The 24,014-nt window shown below is 36.7% G+C and overlaps 1 protein-coding gene across 6 annotated transcripts in view; it reads left to right on the top strand.

Moving 5' to 3' along the window:
- ATRX (ATRX chromatin remodeler) overlaps positions 1-24,014 on the top strand; it is a 218,938-nt gene that overhangs the window by 113,917 nt on the left and 81,007 nt on the right. For all 6 annotated transcript variants that reach the window (XM_066357918.1, XM_066357920.1, XM_066357922.1 and 3 more), the window contains 10 exons: positions 734-875; positions 1,792-1,901; positions 3,712-3,858; positions 4,008-4,185; positions 12,845-12,982; positions 14,169-14,344; positions 16,018-16,135; positions 19,349-19,479; positions 19,986-20,074; positions 20,195-20,367. In XM_066357918.1, coding sequence (XP_066214015.1) covers positions 734-875; positions 1,792-1,901; positions 3,712-3,858; positions 4,008-4,185; positions 12,845-12,982; positions 14,169-14,344; positions 16,018-16,135; positions 19,349-19,479; positions 19,986-20,074; positions 20,195-20,367 — 1,402 coding nt within the window. The remainder of the gene's footprint in view (positions 1-733; positions 876-1,791; positions 1,902-3,711; positions 3,859-4,007; positions 4,186-12,844; positions 12,983-14,168; positions 14,345-16,017; positions 16,136-19,348; positions 19,480-19,985; positions 20,075-20,194; positions 20,368-24,014) is intronic.

The following is a 24,014-nucleotide window of genomic DNA, read 5'->3' as shown; positions in this document are numbered from 1 at the left end:
TTTTTTTAATTTGTAAAATGAGAATACTTGTGTGTACGTTGTACAGTTCATGAGAATAATGTGTAATGGGTAGACATTGGGATAAGTCAGCAAAGAATAAATGCACACATGTTCCTGTATTTGTGTCTACATTTTTTTTTACCTAATTTGTCCATTTGAAATTAGAGGGTAGTATAGGTTTCTGTTATACTTTTGAGTATATGACGCTCAAACCAGTGTTTCTAAATTTTTTTTTTCCTTTCACAACACATTTTCAGTGGGAGTCTTTTGGCAACTTGAGTAAGACAGTTCTTGTTTTGGACTGCGTTTCCTATTGTGGAACATTTATGTTTACCTTCTTCACCTATAGGAAATGCCAATTATAACCAGTCATTGTGACAACAGTAAGTGCCCTTGTACATTTCCAAATGTCCTTTAGAAGAATACAATCATACCTGTTTGGGTGTCATGTTTTTATTCAAATTTTAGTGGTGACATCATATATTAGTTTAGAGTACTTCTTTTCTCCCAGCTCTACCTGTACCATGTATTGATTCAAATTCTTGTGCAGGCTTTTGACTCTTGAAGGTGTGTAAACCTAATATCTGTCCTGGTCTTATTAAACCAAAATATTGGATGTGTGGTTTTGAAGTAGATGTGTTTATATTTTGAAAATCATTCTTTTAGTAGGAGTAGTACTACACCTTTGTTTGAAAGATTTCTGTCGAGTTAACTGTATTTCCCTTTCTTCTAGGTGATAGAAATTGAAGACGCTTCACCCACCAAGTGTCCAATAACAACCAAGCTGGTTTTAGACGAAGATGAAGAAACCAAAGAACCATTAGTGCAGGTTCATAGAAATATGGTGATCAAATTGAAACCCCATCAAGTAGATGGTATGAAACTCTGAGATAATTAAAGCATTTTATGTTTTACTAATACGTGATGTCTTCTGTGTGCCTTGCATTCTGCTAAGCGTTGGAGGCACACTGGTGAACAGAACAGACATGATCCCATCCCTTATGGAGCGTATAAGTCAGTAATGAAGAACAAAATTGAATGATTGCAAGATGATGAGTGTTACAAAAAGGGATGTAATTGCCACTTAAAAATTGGTATATGTGTCAGGTGGATTTCTCCTAGTCTGCATTGGTTGGCTAAGGTCAGCTGTGGGGTAGGGAGAGTTACAGTTAGCTAAAAAAGCCTTCTTCAAGCAATGCTATTTCAGTATTTTGAGGTATGTTTGTTAAAATTTTTATATTGGTATTGGAAAGATACCAAATTATCTTTATCCCCTGCTTTGTGAGAGTGGGATCAGTAGGTAAGTTTTGAATGTGTAATAAATTCGTAAGGGAAATTCTACAGTTGCTACTCCTTGGGTATCAAGCCTACTCTCTTGTTCAGTCTTTACTAACGACTAAAGGGAGAAATGATAAATTATCTCCTGCTTTCATCTCAATTGACTGAATAAACTTGAAACTATGTTTATAGACATCTCTTTCTTCTTTGGATGAAGTTTTTATTTTAGATTATTCGAATGTCTCTTTGGACCTTCCCACGTATTGGAGAACTTCTGCTGTGATAGCTTAGGAAAGTCACCTTGTTGTGTGTTTGTTTTCACTGTTTTTTTTTCTTAGTTGAGGCAGCAGGGATGGGGGGTGGGGAGAGGTCCTCATTGACATTTAGGAGATTCTTTATTTAGTTTTTTAAATTCTACTTCTTAGATATTTTGATAATGTTTCCGATATGTTTATGAATGAAGATTTTAAATTTGGGCCTTTGAATCGAATTTAATGAAGCTTTTATTTTTAGGTGTTCAATTCATGTGGGATTGCTGCTGTGAGTCTGTAAAAAAAACAAAAAAATCTCCAGGTTCAGGATGCATTCTTGCCCACTGCATGGGCCTTGGTAAGACTTTACAGGTAAGTGCATGTAGGTATCCCATTCTTGTGCATTTATTAATTCAAGAATGGAAGATTCTGTTACGTTCCAGGCACAGTTAGAGAGGCTGGAGAGAAAGCAATGAAGAATAATAAGATCCCTCCCCTAAGAAGCTTACCATATTTTTTGCTCCATAAGGCATACCTGACCATAAGACACACCTAGGGTTTTAAGGTGGAAAATAAGAAAATAAAATATTCTGAACCAGATGGTGTGATAAAATATTTCATAAAATACCATATTTTTTGCTCCATAAGACGCATGGGCATTTTCCCCTCCACTTTTGGGTGGGTGGAGGGAAGTGTGTCTTATGTAGTGAAAAATATGGTATATTCTGGTGTGGAGAGAGGTTTTTAACTAAATAAGAATATCTATTTTCAGAGAATAAGTGTTTAGAGAGAATAGAGGGGAAAAGCCTCATTTAAAAGGAGATATTTGAGGCTCTGGCTGGCTTGCTCAGTGGTAGAGCATTGGCCTGGAGTGTGGAAGTCCTAGATTGGATTCCCAGTCAGGGAACATAGGAGAAGCGCCCATCTGCTTCTTCACCCTTCCACCTCTCCTTTCTCTCTGTCTCTTTCTTCCCCTCACGCAGCCAAGGCTTCATTGGAGCAAAGTTGGCCCAGGCACTGAGGACGACTCCATGGCCTCTACCTCAGGCGCTGGAATGGCTCCAGTTGCAAAGGAGCAGCGCCCCAGATGGGCTGAGCATTGCCCTCTGGTGGGCATGCCGGGTGGATCCCGTTTGGGCACATGTGGGAGTCTGTCTCTGCCTCCCCACATCTCACTTTAGAAAAATACAAAAAAAAAGTGGTATTTGAGCAGAGATGCTAATGAAGTGAAGGAATGTTCTTATAGGCATAGGCAGTAAAAACTGCAGAGTCTGAGGTAGAAATTAGCTTCCCTTACAACTTTTTAAGACTGTTAGCTTGTAGTAATAAGAACATAAGATATTTTTCACTATTAAAGTACTACATTTCTGAATGGCAGAAATTGTAGCCGAGATGTGAAATTAGTAAATATATGTGTAATTTTTTAAATTTATTTTTCATTTTTACTTCTTAGATGAGAAGAGCCAGATAGTGAGGCAGAGTCCTCCATGTGCCCCAATTGGAATCCACCTGGCAACCCCGTCTGATCCCGATGCTCAGTACTGAGCTATTTTTAGTGCCTGAGGCACCTAGGACCATGCTCAAACCAATGAAGCCACTGGTTGCAGGAGGGGAAGAGAGGGAAGGGGGAGGCAGGATAAGCAGATAGTTGCTTCTGTGTGTTTTGACTGGGAATCGGACCCAGGACATCCATATAACAGGCCAATGCTCTGTCAATGAAGCCACTGGCCAGGGCCAATATAGGTATAATTTTAAACCATAAGATAATTATTATAGATTCAGAACATTTTAAAATGAAAAAGTACTCTCTGACAATTCTTTCCTAAGTGGGCAATGATATTTTCTGAAAAGTTTTAGTGACTTTCTGTGGAGATCAGCAATTTAGTAGCTGTTTTCATGTGGTTACTTCTTATATTATTATTATTGATCAAAGAATCATGGAGCTTTAGATTTGATGTAGGGTCTTATACATCATCTAGTTGAATACCTTCTTCTTACATATAGTATTTTTTTCCCCTGTTCTTTACCTGATTTGGAAATTGTGAGCTTTGGTTGGCTGCTTTATTGTTTAAAGCCAAAACAAAAATAAAACAGTAACAAAATGACTATTGTGAGATTGCTTGATTTATTAAAACTTATGGATACTGAAATGAAGCTGGCAACTTAATTTGTTTTCTTGTAGGTGGTTAGTTTTCTTCATACGGTTCTTCTGTGTGAGAAATTGGATTTCAGTACAGCTTTGGTGGTTTGTCCTCTTAATACTGCTTTGAATTGGATGAATGAATTTGAGAAGTGGCAGGAGGGATTAAATGATGATGAGAAGCTCGAGGTATTATATTTTAATGTTTTTATTAAAATAGCTGCATTAAATTAGTATAGTAAAAAGATTTTATTACAGATGACACATTTCAGTGGGGATATTTAGTATTTATACATTACGAATATCTACATTTAAAAATCTTTATTTCCCCACCAAAGGTCTCTGAATTAGCAACTGTGAAACGTCCTCAAGAGAGGAGCTACATGCTTCAGAGGTGGCAAGAAGACGGTGGTGTTATGATCATCGGTTACGAGATGTACAGAAATCTTGCTCAAGGAAGGAATGTGAAGAGTAGGAAACTTAAAGAAATATTTAACAAAGCTTTGGTTGATCCAGGTAAGATACTGATAGGCACTGAGATAGAGAAGCAAGTTGAATAAAAAATGTGCTTTATATTTTATTTAGCAAATACTAATTAATCAGCAGCTACTAAGTTGCTGATTTTGTTTCATTTATCTTTCAGGTTTTCACCTTTTTAATTGTTTCTTAGCATAATTTCTTGAAAATGAAATCACCCTTAATGTTGCCAGCTATTTAGAATGCACTTGCGGAGTCTGGTGGTGTTGGAAGTTTTCAGTGGACACTTTGTAAATAATTAAAAATGAGTCATGTGCCTGTGTCACAATTGCAGATGTTTCCAGCTGTCAATATTAGATGATAGCAGGAGCTGTCTATACTCTGAAAACAGATTAAAAAAAAAATTTGGCCATGGCCAGGTTGTTCAATGGTTAGAGTGTCATCCCAGCACTGAGGTTGTTGGTTTGATCCCTGGTCAGGGCACATAAAAGAAGTAATCAGTGAGTATACAGCTGAATGGAACAGCTACGTGGAACAACGAGCTGATGCTTCTCTTTCTCTTTTACTCCCTCACTCACTACCTGCCCTTCCTTCCCCCCTTAAAAATTAAAAAAATAAGTTTTCCATTGCTTAGAGAGAAAGAAACATGAATTTGTTGTTCCACTTATTGGTGCATTCATTGGTTGATATTTTTATGTGCCCTACTGGGAGTCAAACCCTCAAAACCCTCAACCTTGGTATATCAGGATGACGCTCTAACCAACTGAGTGACCAGGCCAGGGCCTAAAAACAGTTCTTAACTTCCTTTCCCAACTTTATGTCATTGGAAGAATTGCTGCATGGTTTTCACTTTTTTAAAGAGTCAACACTATGGAAGGTTATTATTTGCAATACTGTTGAACCTTATGACAGTTATTGTCATGATGTGAGATCCAATTATTTGACTTTTCTTGTCACTTGGAAAAGCAGCAGCATGTACTATTCACAAAATTAATTAATTTAAAAAATTAATTTGCATCTATAATTTATCCTTTCAATCTTATCTTGTTATATCTAATTACTTAAAGACACTATTGAGGCTTTAGATGTTTGTTGAGAAAGTCTAATTTTCACTCCACTGTTCTTTAGAGTCCGTGGCTTGCTCTTTTTTATTACTTTAATTTAAAATTTTTTTCATTTTTATTGAGGTATAGTTGGTAAATTAAATTGTAAGATATTTAAAGTGTACATGAGGATTTGATATACATTGTGAAAGGATTCCCCCTTCAAGTTACACATCTAGCACCTCACACACATATTTACACCTTTTTGTGAGAACATTTACGTTCTGCTCTTAGCAAATTTCAGTTATATAATACAGTCACCAAGTTTTACATTTAGATCCTCAGACCTTGTTCATCTTATAACTGAAATTTTTGTACTCATTTGCATCTTTTTTAGATGATGATATAATTAAAAAGTACCAAAGTAACTTGATCATTGTAAATCTAAGGCCTAGTAACATGTTTATCTTTTTATGATTAAAATAATTATCTAATGCTGAGGTTGCCCGTTTGAAACCCTGGGCTTGTGCGGTCAAGGCAAGACGCATATGGGAAGAAACTACTACGAGTTGATGCTTTCTGTTTCTCCCCCCCCTTCTTTCTCTCTCTCTAAGAATCAATAAGTAAAATTTAAAAAAAAAATAAAAAAAATTTCTAAAAGTATTGTTTTATTGTTGGATAACTATAAGCTAGTGAATAGTGTTGGAGCATATTCTCCACAAAATTTCCTTGGGATAGTTTAAAACAGTTGTTTCCAAAATAAATAAAACAACTGTTTCAGATGCTTAATGTGTTAAATTGTTCTTTAGGAAATAAAAGAGAAATTAAAGCTCCTAACATGAAGAGTAATATTTATTATTCCATATAAATTAGCTAGGGACATTTAATTTTATTTTGGAATAATTTTTTTTATTTACAGAAAATTGAAATGATAGTAATAAAAGCTTCCGTGTACCCTACACCCAGATCCCCCACTAATATCTCACATTGCTATGGTAGTTTTGTCAAAAGTAAGAAATTAATACATTGTTGGCATATTGTTAACTAAATCCCAAAATATATTTGAATCTCACCAGTTTTTCTATTAGCGTCCACATTCTCTTTCAGGATCTGATCACATTGCTTTTAATTGTATTGTCTTTACAGTCTCTTCTGGTCTATGACAGTTTCTCAGTCTTTCTTTATTTTTCATTATCTTGTCTGTCTTGAGAGGTACTGTTCAGGTATCCTGTGGAGTGTTTAGTAGTCTATACTGTTTATCTTTCTTTGTTCTTTTAAAGATTTTATTGTATTGATTTTACAGAGAGGGCGAAGGGAGCAAGAAGTATTGACTCATAGTTCTTTCACTTCAGTTGTTCATTGATTGCTTGCTTGTCATATGTGCTTTGACAGGTCAAGCACAGGGTTTTCAACCAGCGACCTCAGTGTTTTTGGTTGACACTCTATGCACTGCACCACCACAGAGCAGGCACTTAGTGTTTTTCTTGTGATTTGACTAGTATTATATGTTTTTGAACTAATATACCAGAGGTGAAGTAACCTCATGACATTATATCATGGGGACATTAGATCCACATGACATCATTGCAATGTGAACTTGCATCACTTGATTAAGGTAGTATTGGCTAGGGTCCCGTATTACAGAGTTACTGTTTTTATCTTTCTTTGGAAGCCAGTCACTAAGTCTAGGCCACCCAAGTAACAAAAGCTCCATCTCTTGTAGTGGGCAGTATTTACACATAAAATTTAGATTTTTTCTTTAGGAAAGATTTGTTTCTTCTTGCCAATTTATTTAATCAGTAATTGACTTATATTAGTGTAGACTATTTATTATTAGTTTGTGTGTTAGATTATAAATTAATACTATGTTTATTTTGTTGTTAAAATTGTTCCAGTTTGGCTTTGGTGGGGAGCTTTTTCAGGTTGGTTTCTGAATCCCTTTGATATTTCATCCTTTTGGTTATTTTTTTTTAAAGCACTTTATTTCTTTCTGGTAATGTAAGATGCTTCAGCTCGTGTTATATTGTTCCTGCCACAGAACCATTCATTTCAACAAGCAGCCATGGTTCCCTTTATAGAAAAATGGTGTTTACAGACTAAGGTCTGGGCACTGAGTATGTTTTTTACTACTAGAGTGTTATTACTTCTAGGTCCTCTCAGCAGACAGAACTAGGTGAAATGCATAGAAATCCATGTATACATACAAATTCATCCTTTTGTGTGTGTCTGTGTGTGTGTATAAATATAATCCTGGCTCTAACATGTACCATCTATTTGCTTATTTGTATAGCTTCATTATATATATAAGGTAGTTCCAGAATTGTTCGCCTGTGCCACCATGAGAGACAAATTCACCAACTAGCATTTGGTGTTTATGCATGGTTGCTTTTTTTAAAAGCTTCATGATTTCCAGTTAAAACATTTTTTCAAGTTACTTAGGTCAGTTTCTTTATTTTGTTATTTATGCATACATTAAAATTTATTCTTTGTAATGTAGAGTTTAATGGGTTTTTACGAATAAATAGAGTCATCTGTTTATAACCTCATTACTATAATTGTGGGGTTTTTGTTAATTTCATAAAACAACTTAATCACCTTGTCATTCACTGTGGTAACTTGTGTGTTAGTTTACATTTTCCCACATTTTAATCTAATGGCTGGATTTTATTGTGATAAAATACAGATAACATAAACTTAACCATTAAAAAATCTTCATAGACACAGACAACGAACAGTATGGTGAGTGCCACAAGAAAGAAAGGAAGGGGGAGGTAGAAGAAGATAAAGGGGGAATAAATGATAGAAGGAGAAAAGAAATACTTAACCATTTTAAAGTGTACAGTTCAGTGGCTTTCAGTATATTCACAGTGGTGTGCAACCACAACTATTCCATTGACTTTCCCATCTCCATCACTTCATAAACAAGTCCTGCACACGTTAGCAGTCACTCCCAAGTGTTCCCTCCACCATCCCCTGGAAGCCACCAGTCTACTTTTTGTCTCAAAGGATTTGCCTATTCTGGATATTTTGTGAAAATGGAATCTTCCAATACTGTATCTAGCTTCTTTCACTTAGCATGATGTTTTCAAGGTTTATCTGCATCGTAGCATGAATCCATACTTTATTCTTTTGCACACACAAACACAAAATATTAATTCGAGGTACATTTGATTTAAACAATGAGATAGTTCTGTGTTTTATTTTATATAATAGTGGCATGTTTTTAGAATGCACTGAACACTATGAAACAAACTTGAGGTTTTTTTTTTGTTTGTTTGGTTTTTGTATTTTTCTGAAGCTGGAAACGGGGAGAGACAGACAGACTCCCACATGCGCCCAACCGGGATCCACCCGGCACGCCCACCAGGGGCGATGCTCTGCCCACCAGGGGGTGATGCTCTGCCCCTCCGGGGCGTCGCTCTGCCGCGACCAGAGCCACTCTAGCTCCTGGGGCAGAGGCTAAAGAGCCATCCCCAGCACCCGGGCCATCTTTGCTCCAATGGAGCCTTGGCTGTGGGAGGGGAAGAGAGAGACAGAGAGGAAGAAGGGGGGGGTGGAGAAGCAAATGGGCGCCTCTCCTATGTGCTCTGGCCGGGAATCGAACCTGGGTCCCCCGCACACCAGGCCGACGCTCTACCGCTGAGCCAACCGGCCAGGGCCCAAGCTTGAGTTTTTAAACAGGAGAACTTTTCTCCAAGCCTCTCTCTTGGTCCCCTTTCTTCGTCCATCCAGAGCCTCCCTGCTGTTTTCTCTCCATACTTGCTCTCAGTGATGTCCGAGTGCAGCTGTTTTCAAACCCAGCCATGTCCTTTATGTGTCCCTGGAATGAGGTTCTCTGGAAAATATATTTCCAAGCTAATTAAAGCTGTTTATTTTAAACATCAAAGATTTACAAACATTTTTAGTGTTAGAAAATGCTATATACAATCCTATTTTAGTAAGTAAAATATGATTAATCTTATCTAACTTTTTGTTGACTTGGGGTTATTGATGAATGTATTTACCTCTAGTCTTTCTATTAATATTTCCTCAGATAGCCTTCCTAAGGATGGGGCTCCCTCTCCTTGCATCGTCATATTAATAAATTGTGTTTCTAAGTTAAATTACAAAAGCAATATATGTTCTTAAGCAAAATACAAGCAGAATAAGAAGGTGTATATTGAAAAGTAAAAGATCTCTTCCTCCCTGTCTCACTGTTGTGTCATGTATATCCTTTCATAAGTTTTTTTTGTGCTTATGCAAGCTTGTATTGCATTATTTTTAATTAGATATAATTGACATGAAACATTATATTAGTTTCAGGTATACAACATAATGATTTGATACATGTATTTATTGCAAAATGATCACCACAGTAAGTCTAATTAACATCCATTACCACACAGCTACAATTTTTTTTCTTGTGATAAGGACTTTCAGCAACTTTCAAATATAAAATACAGTGTTGTAGACTTTAGTTATGATGCTATATAGTACATCCGAGAATTATTTATTTTATAACTGGAAAATTGTGCTGTTTTGACTACCTTCATCCATTATCTACACACACACACCTCTGGCAATTACCTGTCCTTTCTCTATGACTGTTAGTTTCTTTCCTTTTTAGATTTCATAAAACTGAGTTCTTACAGTGTTTTTCTTTCTTTGTCTCACTTATTTCACTTGGTGTAATGCCCTCAAGGTACACCCATGTTCTCACAAATGGTAGGATTGCTTTTCTTTTTTATGGCTGACTAATATTCTGTTGTATATATACCCCACATTTTCTTTACCCATCCATTCATCAGTAGCATTTAGGTGTTTTCCATGTCTTGGCTATTGTAAGGAATGCTGCAAGGAGCATGGGAGTACAGTTACCTCTTTGAGGTAATGATTGTGTTTCCTTTGGACATGCACCCAAAAGTAGAATTGCTGGGTCCTAAGGTGGTTCTATTTTTAACTTTTTGAGGAATCTCTGTACTGTTTTCCATGGAAGCTGCACTGGTATACATTTTTACCAGCAGTGCACAAGGATTCCCTTTTCCTCAGAGTCTTACCAACACTAGTTATCTGATAATAGCCATTCTAATGTATAAGGCGATGTTGTTGTACTTTTGATTTGTTCTTTCCCATGGCTTAGCGATGTTGAGGACATTTCTGTGTATCTCTTCGACATTTGTATGTCTTCTCTGTAAAAATGTCTATTCAGATTCTCTGCCCATCTTTTAATCAGATTTTTTTCCTAGCGTGTGTTTTCTATTGCATTGTTTGCAGTTTCCTAAGGTCACCCTCTGGTTCATTAATTCACTAGGACTCAGAACTCAGAGAAGCTGTTATAGTCATGACTATGATTTATTGCAGTAAAAGGTTTCAAATCAAAATCAGCAACAGGAAAAGACATACAGGGTGGGGTCCAGGGGAGTTTCAGGGCTGATCTGTCAGTGGAATCGTGCAGGTAGCACTTACTTCTTTCAGCAATGATAGTATCTGTGCAATATTGTCAAACAGACATGCTTGTCTGAGCCTTGGTATCTCGAGTTGGGACTTAATGTAGGCATGGTTGACGACCCATGTGGATGATCGAAGTCTCAGCCCCTCCAGAGGTCAAAGATGCCACATTGCCCAAAGATGCCATGTTTGCCCTCTGTCATATTGTTAGCATAGACTACCTGCTATCCCAAGCCATTCAAGTAAACAAAGAAATTCTTACTAGGTAGGATATTCCAAGGGTTCAGATGTTACCTCCCAAGAGCTGGAGGCAAAGGCCACACCTTTCTTAGGGCAGGTTTAATCTTCAATCCTTTACATTCCTGTATATATGTATACATAGATAAAATCACCCTTTTTGAGGTGGTTGTTTAAGTACAAATGGGATTATAACATAGATTATTCAACTTGCTCCTTTTTTTTTTTTGTATTTTTCTGAAGTTGGAAACGGGGAGACAGTCAGACAGACTCCCGCATGTGCCCGACTGGGATCCACCTGGCATGCCCACCAGGGGGCGGTGCTCTGCCCATCTGGGGCTTTGCTCTGTGGCAACCAGAGCCATTCTAGCGCCTGAGGCAGAAGCCACAAAGCCATCCTCAGCGCCTGGCCAACTTTGCTTCAATGGAGCCTTGGCTGCGGGAGGGGAAGAGAGAGACAGAGAGGAAGGAGAGGGGGAGGGTTGGAGAAGCAGATGGGCGCTTCTCCTATGTGCCCTGGCTGGGAATCGAACCGGGACTCCTGCACGCCAGGCTGACGCTCTACCACAGAGCCAACCAGCCAGGGCTTTGCTCCTTTTTATTTAGTAATATATTTGACATACCTTTCAAGGTTACTACATAGAGATCTACATCATTAATTTTAGTTCTGCAATGTTCATTCATTATGCCATAGCTTTATTATATCCCTTTGACAAGCTTTTAGATTGTTTTCAGTTTTCTACCATAACAAACAATGTTTCAGAAAATATATATTGAGTGCTTATGGAAGTATATCCTTAGGATAAATTCCTAGATACTGAAATATGAGTTAAAGGGTGCACACATTTTACATTTTAATAGACTTAGGTTAATTTGATTCCTGCAAAGAATGTAAGAGTGTGCCTGTTTCACCACACTCATGAACACTGAATATTATTAGGTGGAGGAAATCATTTAAATCACTTATGAAAGGCATTTGCTCTCTTTAGAAAAATTTTTAGGATTCAAAATAAACAATATGTAGTCTTTTAATACAAAACTAGCTACAGATTTTAGCTGTTAGAATGTATATAATAATTAAAAATGTTTTTACTGTTTGTCTACTCCCATTGGAATATTAAATAACAATTACATTACATTATTTAATCAATCATACTGAAGCAGTTACAGTACTTTTGAAATCATGTGGAGGATGAATTTTCTCTAATGGCTAACAGGGGCTAATTAGATAACTGCTATTTTTGAAAGTCAGTATTTAAGTGATGAGTATATGTTAACCAGCAAGCATTTTTGTATCTGGGGTACTTTAGCAAATAATACATGTTATTTTTGTAAAATACACACACACACACACACACACATCATATATTTCAGAGAGTCACTCATCTGTGTGATCTTCTGGAGCTCAGAAAGTGCTCTCCCCACCCTCATACCAATGTAACAAGAGGCTTAGCTGTCTTTTTCAGTTAATTTCCCCCTCAGCAATGACTGTTGTTTGGCATAAGTTAAATGGGAAATACTACATGGCCTATTGTGGTTTATATATTATTTCTTAAAATGTAATTGTTGAAATTTTTTTCATGTATATATATATATAAATTTTTCTTAGTCTTAGGTGATAGTTTTAACTTGATGCACTTGTGCTGTAATGCATCTTTAGATTCTGTTTTTCATTTGTAAAAGATACTTGTATTTTCAAATACCTTAAATCTGTTGGTGGGATCTTTTCACCCTTGTGATTATCTTTATTCTTCCATATTTTTAATTAACATCTGTAGTGGTATTTTCAGACTCTACTATTGGGATATAATTACCACTAGTTTGTGCCGCACGAACCCAATACAGCAGATAAAATATGACTATTCTTATAAGAATATTGTTTATCTTCTCACAGAAGCAGCACAGTAACAGGATTAACTGTATTTACTTACACTTATTACATTTTCACATTTGTTATATATTAAATGTTGTTTTTCTGTACATTTTTATAGGCCCTGACTTTGTTGTTTGTGATGAAGGCCATATTCTAAAAAATGAAGCATCTGCTGTTTCAAAAGCTATGAATTCTATACGATCACGGAGGAGAATTATTTTAACAGGAACGCCCCTGCAAAATAATCTAATGGAGTGTGAGTTATTATCTGCAGTTATGCTGTAGAGCATTAGCTTTGCCACCTTGCCATTTGCCTTTTTTACTCACTCTAGTATAGTTTCTGACCATGATCTGTGTGCCTTCTTACTCTACTGGGAAAAAATATCTTATACTCAACCTGAACGCTTTATAAATGTGATTGGTCAGCCATAGTTAAGAGGTGTGCCATTGTGAGGGCGTAAAATATAAACAGAGAGTTTGAGATATATAAAAAGTATCAGAAGTCTTCATGATTGCTTTAAAAGTGAAAATATAGGAGATATTGTAACAAAATATATCCAGTTAGGGGGAGAGGTACTGATAGGAAGTAGAAAAGAAGTGCAGGTGTGAATATTTTAGGAAGGTGGTGATGGGCAAGGAGAGTTGTGTTGAATCTATGTCAGGATAGAGTTTGTGGAGGCGGCTGATAGATGATGTGAACCCAGGGATGTGACTTGTGAATTTCCATCATTTTAATTTGTGTGTAGTGACATTAAATAGGGAACATGAGTTATGCAGCAGTTAACAAATTAAAATTTTCTATTATAATCCATTGTAGTAGCTTTTTGTTATTTTTACATTGTTTCTGTTAGTTTAGTGTATTTATAGTAATTTAACTGCTGTTTTCTTATTTGTAATACTGATTATTGGTTTACTTTGGCCTGTATTTTCTTTATTTTTGTGTGTTCTGGTTTCTCCCTTTTCTGTTATCCTACTTAAAAGACACGTGCTTTCTCATTATGGTCTGATTTGAGGGTAACTAACTGCTAATTCTGTTAAGGACTTCTGGAACTAAATCTCTAATAAAAAATTTGATATAGTAGCGTATTACCTGATTTTATTTTGATTCACTATTTTTTCCCCCACAAAATACTCCTGTTGACCATGGTTAGAATTATAGAATATTTGTTTTATACTTCATATATATTGTAAAGAATACTGAGAATAAAATGTTCTTAGGTATGTTTTTTTTTTAACATTCATGTCTAGAATTTTTTATTTGTTTTAGGTAACTCAGTTCTAGATCAGAGTTATAACCAGTGTTTAATCTACACTCAGTTTGGTGTTCTCTCTTTGTAGATTAATTCTAATGCTTCTGTGGCATGCATTTTTTGACATCAGATAATTTTTGTGAGTCCTTTTTGCCATTACTGTTGTTAATAAACTAATGTCTTCTCTCTTAGATCATTGCATGGTTAACTTTATCAAGGAAAATTTGCTTGGATCCATTAAGGAGTTCAGAAATCGATTTATAAATCCAATCCAAAATGGTCAGTGTGCAGATTCTACCATGGTTGATGTCAGAGTGATGAAAAAACGCGCTCACATTCTCTATGAGATGTTAGCTGGATGTGTTCAGGTACTAGTACATCTACAGTAATAGGATATTGTTATTTCATGAGATTGCAATCGCAAATTGTTTTCTGAATTGCAACTTTGTTTTCCTCCTTTTTCTGTATATAGTTTTACAGTTAAATCTCCTTGCATTGTCTTTGAAAGTTTATGCAACACTGACTTTAAAAAAGTGTCATTGAGAAGTTTAGAACCTAACTGATTAATTTATTTGCCAAGTATATGGCTTCATATTTTAATGTATAAATGTTTAGATTCCTCATCCTTAGGGTAGGGAATATGTAAAAGGAACACAGCTATTATGATTAACCTGTGCTCATTCTAAATTAATAAGATATTATTCTAAACGTCACTTACTTGAAATGACTGTAGAGTAGGCATTTGGGACTTAAGAGAGGTGCCATTTTCAACGTAATCCTTAAGAAACATTTTCACTGTTGTCAAGTACAAACAAAAACCCTGAATGGTCTAGTAGTGTTGTTTGTATACACATTATTAATGAACCTATATTAATGAGTAGATATGTATGTAGAGACTGAACCGGCAGTGTATAGATCTCAAGATCTGCTCTTTTTCTTCCAACACTAGAAACTAATGGTAGCCACAAAGATGTAACCAATGAGACAGGCTGTCCTTCTGCCTGCATGCACTATAACACAAAACCATCCTGTTTGTTTTTGGTTGGTCACAGGTACTGGCAAGTGCTCTGTTTCACTGCTACTACGTGGACAGCATTTTTTTTCTGGTTTAGGTAGTCATTTGTATCTTGCACATTAATATTCTTTCTTTTCTATTTCTATAATCAAATGTCTTCAAGAGTACTTACAGCCTGACCAGGCGGTGGCACAGTGGATAGAGCGTCGGACTGGGATGCAGAGGACCCAGGTTCGAAACCCTGAGGTTGCCAGCTTGAGTGGAGGCTCACCAGATTGAGCCCAAGATCACTGGCTTGAGCAAGGGTTCACTCACTCTGCTGTAGCCTCCTGGTCAAGGCACATATGAGAAAGCAATCAATGAACAACTAAGGTGCCACAACAAAGAATTGATGCTTCTCATCTCTCTCCCTGTCTGTCCCCATCTGTCCCTCTCTCTGTCACCAAAAAAAAAAAAAAAAAAAAAAAAAAAAAAAAAAAAAGAAAGAAAGAAAGAAAAAAAAGAGTGCTTACACATGGCTTGGTTTCTCATTCCAGCAAAGATTCTCTCTGTAGTTCTTATGTTATCCTCATTGGTGCATCTTATACAAAGGACAATGTAGAGTGTATCTGACTTTGAGTCATCTGTTTTACTCTATGATTAAAGCAAGTCTTTTTGCCAGCACCACCTGGTACATTCCCTACCCACCTTTTCCTTTTTTTTCTTTTATATATGGAGAGAATACCCTTTGAAAACCTTAATTGCTCACTTGGTAATCTGATTGCTTCCATTTAAAACCTATGTTGCAGTGGTAGCTTTTTACCAGTGCGTCATATGTGTGGTCATATAAAATAACATTGACTGCAGTCATAGGGGGATCATTGTGGGATTAAAGAGAGTGAATATGTTTAAGAAGATATTTTCTTTTATGTTTGGTGCCTATTTATGTGTATCATTTAGTTACAAGCAATGATAATTCTTAGAGCATTTAATACCTGACATATATTTAGGTTAACTAATTTTCATTATGTTTCTTGTTAATTACAGAGGAAAGATTATACAGCATTAACCAAGTTCTTGCCTCCAAAACATGAATATGTGTTAGCAGTGAGAATGACTCTTATTCAGTGCAAGCTCTATCAGTACTACTTAGATCACTTAACAGGTAACAAATGCAATTAGTTTATTATTATTTTTGTCTTCTCTGTAAAGGCATTCTTTGTCTGTAGACTACTGTCTTGGTAATTTTGCTGAGTCAGTTCTTTTTCAGTTTTGCATTTGAATAAAATGTACATGCTTATTTTGTAAAAGTACAAAAAATTTCTAATTAAAAATCACTAATCTTGTCAAAATAAGATTGGGGAGTAAACTGGTAAAAAGCCATACTGAGCATATATGAATACTTCCCTTAATTTTTATAAAGCTCTTCAGAAAAATTTTAATTTGAATACATTCATAAAATTTCAGTGTATTATTTAAAAAAATTCAACCATATTAATAAAAAGCATGTAAATCAAATCCATGAAATTATTTCTCAGTTACCAAATTGGCAAAGTTGAAGAACAGGAAAAAGGCAAAATCCAAGGCAGAGCATATTGTTATTTTCCCAATATTACAATAAAAATATATACAAATGCCTAAAGTATACCAAAATGTTAACAGAGATTGCTTTTTGGGAGGTTTCATTATCATGAGCTTTTAGTTGTTATTCTTTTCTATGGGCCTTTAAAAATACAATGATTTGTTTAATAACAACTAAAAGCTCATGATAATGAAACCTCCCAAAAAGCAATCTCTGTTAACATTTTGGTATACTTTAGGCATTATACGGAGTGAAATAAGTAAATCAGAAAAAAAACTGAGATGAATCCATACATAGAAGGGACATAAAAATGAGACTCAGAGACATGAACAAGAATGTGATGGCAACAGGGGCGGGGGGTGGGGGGAGGGGGGATGGGGTGAAGAAGGAGAGAGGGGTTAGGGGAGGGGAGGGGCACAAAGAAAACCAGATAGAAGGTGACAGAAGACAATTTAACTTTGCGGGAGGGGTATACAGCACAATCAAATGTCAAAATAATCTAGAGATATTTTCTCTCAACATATGTACCCTGATTTATCAATGTCACTGCATTAAATTTAATAAAAAAAAAGTTAAAAAAAAATACAATGATTTGGTATTGAAATATCATTACTGTAATAAACCCTTTGTATATGCTTGTCTGTGGCTGTGTGCCAAAGGCTGTCACTGTCCAGTGATCAAAACCTAGTCTCTGTCCTTGAGTGAAATTTCTTGTTGGTCACTTTATTCTACTACTTTACCCAAGTGATATGTCAGGTTTATTTAGGGGAGATGATTCCCTTCAACCATTGTGGATAAATTTTTGACCAGAAAATAATGGAAGGTGGAAGTGTGCACGTATATTAAAACGATTATGTTGTGTCAGTAGTTAAAGTAATGTTGTTCATAACAGTAGTGCATTTTATAGAGCAGAATAATGAAAATGGTCCACAGGAATTGTTATGTTTCAGAGAAGATAGGATTTAAATAGCATTTTATAGAACTGCTTTGTTGCTGTATTGTAAAAACAGAATTTTCTTGTTGACTTTTGGAAGACAATAACTTCTAATAAAGCACATGTATTCATTTGTGTATTAGTCAGAAGCTGTAAAATTTATTATACCATCCTGTTTTATTTTTCTTTTTTGTGTGACAGACAGAAAGAGGGACAGATATGGACAGACAGACAGGAAGGGAGAGAGATGAGAAGCATCAATTCTTCATTGCAGCACCTTAGTTGTTCATTGATTGCTTTCTCATATGTGCCTAACCAGGGGGTTACAGCAGATCAAGTGACCCCTGGCTCAAGCTAGCGACCTTGGGTTCAAGCTGGTGAGCCTTGCTTAAACCAGATGAGCCTGCAATCAAGCTGGCGACCTTGGGGTTTCGAACTTGGGTCCTCTGTGTCCCAGTCTGACGCTCTATCCACTGCGCCACCACCCAGTCAGGCTATACCATCCTATTTTGAGTGACAATAATTGTAGACATAATTACATGTCCAAATATAGACATCCTATGAGAGAGTTACTTTGTAGTTTAAGAAAGGAAGGGCTATGTTCATATCTCTCATTCGTTAATCTCTGAGTAATAAAGGGTGCTAAATTTGGTCATTTAATATTTTTCTACTTAAAAATTTTTTTAAGGAAAGTTCTAGCTACAGTTTTTTTTAAAATATTAGAGAATCAGTTTTTAATTACCAATAGCACCATGTTAAAGGTTCATATATAGATGTTGAAATGTACTCTTTTGAAAGCAATGAAATATTTAAGAATTAAGGTGTCTTGATTCTTTGTGACTTTAATTCAGGGGTCCCAAAACATTTTACACAGAGGGCCAGTTCACTGTCCCTCAGACTGTTGGAGGGCCACCACATACAGTGCTCCTCTCACTGACCACCAATGAAAGAGGTGGCCCTTCCAGAAGTGCGGTGGGGGGCCGGATAAATGGCCTCGGGGCTGCATGCGGCCTGCGGGCCGTAGTTTGGGGACGCCTGCTTTAATTGATAGGAGTAAATGCATAAAGTACTAATTGCCAAAGCTTCGAAACTGGGAAAGGTATGATTGTTAAATTAAAATTTGATGCCATGGGTCTTTCAGTTCTGAAAAAGTCTGGGGGTATTTCCTACTAATTTTCACGAACCTCCAACCAAATTGTAGCATTTGTTTCCAGTTATGAAGGTTGACAAGAAAACATAGAATTAGTGATAGGTGACTTTGTTACCAATAGAAATCAGATATATTTTTATATATTATTGTTAATGACATCTCAAAATTATTTACCTTTATCAACACCTCAAAATTTCAGGTTATTTTTAGACTTGCTGCTATGTTTTTTTTATTTATTTCATTAATAAAGTACATATATTAATACACCACAGATTTGTGTTTTAGAAATTTTTGACAATTTCTATAGAATGGATTTCTCTCTCTTTTTTTGTATTTTTCTGAAGTGAGAAGAGGGGAGGCAGACAGACTCCTGCATGTGCCCGACCGGGATCCACCCAGCATGCCCACCAGGGGGCAATGCTCTGCTGGGACCTGAGTCATTCTAGCACCTGAGGCAGAGGCCATGGAACTATCCTCAGTGTCTGGGCCAGCTTTGCTCCAATGGAGCCTTGTCTGCGGGAGGGGAAGAGAGAGACAGAAAGAAAGGAGAGGGGGAAGGGTGGAGAAGCAGATGGGCGCTTCTCCTGTGTGCCCTGACCAAGAATTGAACCTGGTACCCCACACTCCGAGCCAATGCTGTACCACTGAGGCAACCGGCCAGGGCAAATGGGTTTCTTTTTTAATCCTATTTAACTGTTTTTCTTTTGATCAGGTGTAGGTAATAGCAGCGAAGGTGGAAGAGGAAAGGCAGGTGCCAAACTTTTCCAAGATTTTCAGATGTTAAGTAGAATTTGGACTCATCCTTGGTGTTTGCAGCTGGACTATATCAGCAAAGAAAATAAGGTAATCAGATAACCAGTGCTTGATTAAATGGTATCTTTTGTAAGAAGAATAATTAGGTAAAAGATTGCTATCTATAGACTTACTGTATATTCAAATTTTCTTTTGCATTGTGGTATAGTAACTCAACCTACTTTATTTCTAGTTAATTCCTATATGTTTGAATGCATTGTGATTATGGAATGAATATTAAATGTTAACCTTAACATCTTAACCATAGTAAAATGATGAAAAGTAAGAAATTAACATCATGCCAATACTGTTATTTAAAACAGTAAAATTTTAATTGGACTTCCTTAGATTTTGTACTTTTTCTTTTATATGATCAATCTAAGACTTTATATTGCATTTAGAAGTCATCTATCATGTCGCTTATTTTTCTAATTAATGACAATTCCTCAGTTCTTCCTTATCTCATGCCATTTTACTTATCCTTAAGAAATAAACATTATAATTTCCAATGTAAGTTGAAATAAACTTATTAAAACATTTATCTTTTTTATCTCTAGGGATATTTTGATGAAGACAGTATGGATGACTTTATAGCTTCAGATTCTGATGAAACCTCCATGAGTTTAAGCTCCGATGATTTTACAAAGTAAATTGAATACTTTTGTGCCCTTTGTTGACACACTAAAACTCCCTACTTGCTCATTGTCCTGATAATTGACACTTGTATCTTTACTTTTCTAATAGTTTGAATTTGTTGTTGTTTTAGGAAGAAGAAAACAAAGGGAAAGAAGGGGAAAAAGGACAGTAGCTCCAGTGGAAGCAGCAGTGACAATGATGTTGAAGTTATTAAAGTCTGGAATTCAAGATCTCGAGGAGGTGGGGAAGGAAGTGTGGATGAAACAGGAAACAACCCCTCAGTTTCTTTAAAGGCAGAAGAAAGTAAGTCTAATGAATTTTGCCTTTGTCATGAAACATTGTTAAGAAATATGCCATTATTGCCTGACCTGTGGTGGCACAGTGGATAAAGCATCGACCTGGAAATGCTGAGGTCGCCGGTTCGAAACCCTGGGCTTGCCTGGTCAAGGCACATATGGGAGTTGATGCTTCCAGCTCCTCCCCCCTTCTCTCTCTCTGTCTCTCCTCTCTCTCTCTCTCTCTCTCTCTCTCTCTCTCTCTCTGTGTCTCTCCCTCTCCTTTCTAAAGTGAATAAAAAAAAAATTAAAAAAAAAAAAAAAGAAATATGCCATTATCGCCTGACCAGGAGGTGGCGCAGTGGATAGAGCATTGGATTGGGATGCCGAGGACCCAGGTTCGAGATCCCGAGGTCTCCAGCTTGAGTGCGGGCTCATCTGGTTTGAGCAAAGCTCACCAGCTTGGATCCAAGGTCGCTGGCTCGAGCAAGGGGTTACTCAGTCTGCTGTAGCCCCACGGTCAAGACACATGAGAATGCAATCAATGAACAACTAAGTGTCGCAACGAAAAACTAATGATTGATGCTTTTCATCTCTCTCCATTCCTGTCTGTCTATCCTTCTCTCTGATTCTCTCTCTGTCTCTGTAAAAAAAAAACCACCAAAAACCAAGAAATATGCCATTATCATGTCAGCACTTTTTTCAGTTATTAATTATCCCGTTTCGTTGGCTCAAGGAAATATCTTTTCTCAAGTGGTAAGCATGTAGGATAATCAGGTACACATAATATTAAATGTGTGATGACTGTTTAATTATAAGCAAGCATTAGGCTCTCTGATATTTAGAGGAAAGCAGAAAGGAAAAGTAATGTTTATTTACATGTATAAATATAAACTGTGTATTACTTTTCCTCCATGTGTTAGCTAAATTAATTCCTGAGTAGCCTTGTTAAGTTGATATCTTTATTTTTATAAATGATTGGTCGAAGTGGGATTCAGCCCTAGATAAGGTCAATCTCAAAGCCACTGTGGTAAGTGCTCTTAACTGTATAGAAATAACTGGAAAAATTCCAGGGAATCAAGTATTATTGTAATTAATACAGTGAAATTATTTTTAATGGTTTAGTCTTTTTCCTTTGTAACTTTTAAAAATTTATAATGATTGCCTACTTCAGATTTCCTCTGCATCTTGTAAAGTTTGTGTCACCTCTATTACTTTACTTTTTTTCTCTTGTGCATGAGTGTACACACAGTGAAAGTTTTTGATTGAACTTCAGTAGCTGGAGTCGTCTTGACCTGTTGTCTACAGTTGCAGAGTCAGTATTCAAGCTGCACATCCTTCTGATATAGCCTGAGTGGGTGTCTATTTTAAAGCTGGAACCAAATATCTGAATATATGAAATTTCAAATATCTGAAGACAGAACAGTGTAAATGGTTCTAAATGTAGTTGACATTTGGAAGTCATGGAGCAAAGCAGCTGACTGTGAAGAGAAGAGAGATTTAGGTGGTAATTAGGTGAATGACCCCATTCTCAAATAAGCTTGGCTGGTCTCGGGCCTGTCTCTGAACTAATGTGGTGATTCCTTGATAAACCTTTCTCTCTTCAGTGCTTCCTTTGAATAGACAGATGGCAGCCCAACCACAGACTGTCTTACTTCTCTGAGAAATCGAGAATAGTAAAAATTAAATCCCAAAATTTCCCTCCTTGCTTTTTTCTCTTTTTACTCCATAAAGACAGTTTGTTATCAGGGTTCAACTTCCAATTTTAAAATATTTTCTTCTAAGAACAGTAAAGAAATGATTATTACAGTTTAAGATAGTAGGAGGCTCCTCTGCTCTCCCAATGTGCCTTTTCACATTAAAGTCTTCTCAGTCTCTCATTTCATAATTAGAAATAAATAGCTTAGAGTTTATATGTTCCCAGGAATTATGTTCTTTAAACACACCTGTTGAAAGTTTTCTTATAACTTACGGTTAAGAAAAGAGAGAGTAAGACTTACCAGTTTGTCTCCTTATGTGCTGTAATGGGTCCATAACAGTATGCTGAGGTATTGGTTCCGTCACTACTTGGAAGTCCAGGTAGGGGCTGAGGCCGCTGAGTCACCTCCAGGAATGAGTAGACTCTTCCATTTTTCCGGGTGTGCTATGTATTATCACTTTTCTGTTTAGGCCATAATATAAAAACGGTTGGAAAGAACTGGGCAAAGAGTAAGTGGCTACATGTTGTCAACTTCAAAGTAGACAGGAAAGGCTGTGGGTTCTAATTGATAAACGATTTGTCTGAGGTCTTAGTTTATTTTCGGCTGTGTGCAGTCAAATATAAGTGAATCATATTTGGATGTATTTTATATTTTTGCAATGATGTACATGCTTATCAGAAACATTCTTCAGACAAAATATATGGAAAAATCTATTTTTGTCTTATGTATCTAGATTAACTCCATATAAGGCTGAGTAGGTAGATCATAGTAAAATATACGAACATACATAGCTGGTACTGTAACTTTAAAACATACTTTTTTATAGTAAATACAAGAAAACCTGAATAGGAGCTATTAAAGGGCCAAAATGTTGTACCTGGAATTTGACGTAGCTATTAAATAAGTAGATAGCTGTAATATGATTTTCACTGCATATTGAACTTTTGCAGCAAAGAGTTGCTGTTTTATTCTTTTGCAGTAGTTTTATGCATTTTCTGACAAGCAGAATCTTAAGTTATTTAAGCTTACCTTACAGTATCCCCATTTCTGTTTTAGTATTGTGCTAGGTCAGTTTGGTGATGTGTAATTGCCTATGTATACTAAAATATTAAGTTTATAATTATTTCAGTATTTTTAGAGTAAGCTTTATTGGTGAGCATTTACATTTTAAAATATATGTAATCTGTTCTATCGCTATCAACTTTTGCACTACAATCCTCATATGTAATGTAAGACCATTTTATTAGCACTAATATATGACACTTGCTGATTCAACAAATATTTATTGAGTGCTTACTCTGTGCCAGGCACTGCTGTAGAAATGTGGTTTGTGCAGTGGACGAAATATACTCCTGGAGCTTACCATTCACCATTCTACCAGTACTTCTGTGTGTACACATAATATTTTACTGATATGCTACTTTTCTTTTCAAAACTATGGTGGATCTTGCTGTAAATATGGTAGTTAAAAATATATTTAGAGGCCCTGGCCGGTTGGCTCAGCGTTAGAGCATCAGCCTGGTGTGCAGGGGACCCGAGTTCGATTCCCGGCCAGGGCACATAGGAGAAGCGCCCATTTGCTTCTCCACCCCCCCTTCCTCTCTGTCTCTCTCTTCCCCTCCCGTAGCCAAGGCTCCATTGGAGCAAAGATGGCCCGAGCGCTGGGGATGGCTCCTTGGCCTCTGCCCCAGGCGCTAGAGTGGCTCTGGTCGCGGCAGAGCGACGCCCCGGAGGGGCAGAGCGACGCCCCGGAGGGGCAGAGCGACGCCCCGGAGGGGCAGAGCATCGCCCCCTGGTGGGCAGAGCATCGCCCCTGGTGGGCGTGCCGGGTGGATCCCGGTCGGACGCATGCGGGAGTCTGTCTGACTGTCTCTCCCCATTTCCAGCTTCGGAAAAATACAAAAAAAAAAAAAAAAATATATATATATATATATTTTAGAATGCTTCAAGAAATGATGGGTACTGCTGTCTGTAC

The sequence above is a fragment of the Saccopteryx leptura genome, chromosome X (genome assembly GCF_036850995.1).
Source record: "Saccopteryx leptura isolate mSacLep1 chromosome X, mSacLep1_pri_phased_curated, whole genome shotgun sequence".
Classification (NCBI taxonomy): Eukaryota; Metazoa; Chordata; class Mammalia; order Chiroptera; family Emballonuridae; genus Saccopteryx; species Saccopteryx leptura.
The sequence above is the reverse complement of the archived record's forward strand: the minus strand, read 5'-3'. Positions and strand labels throughout refer to the sequence as shown.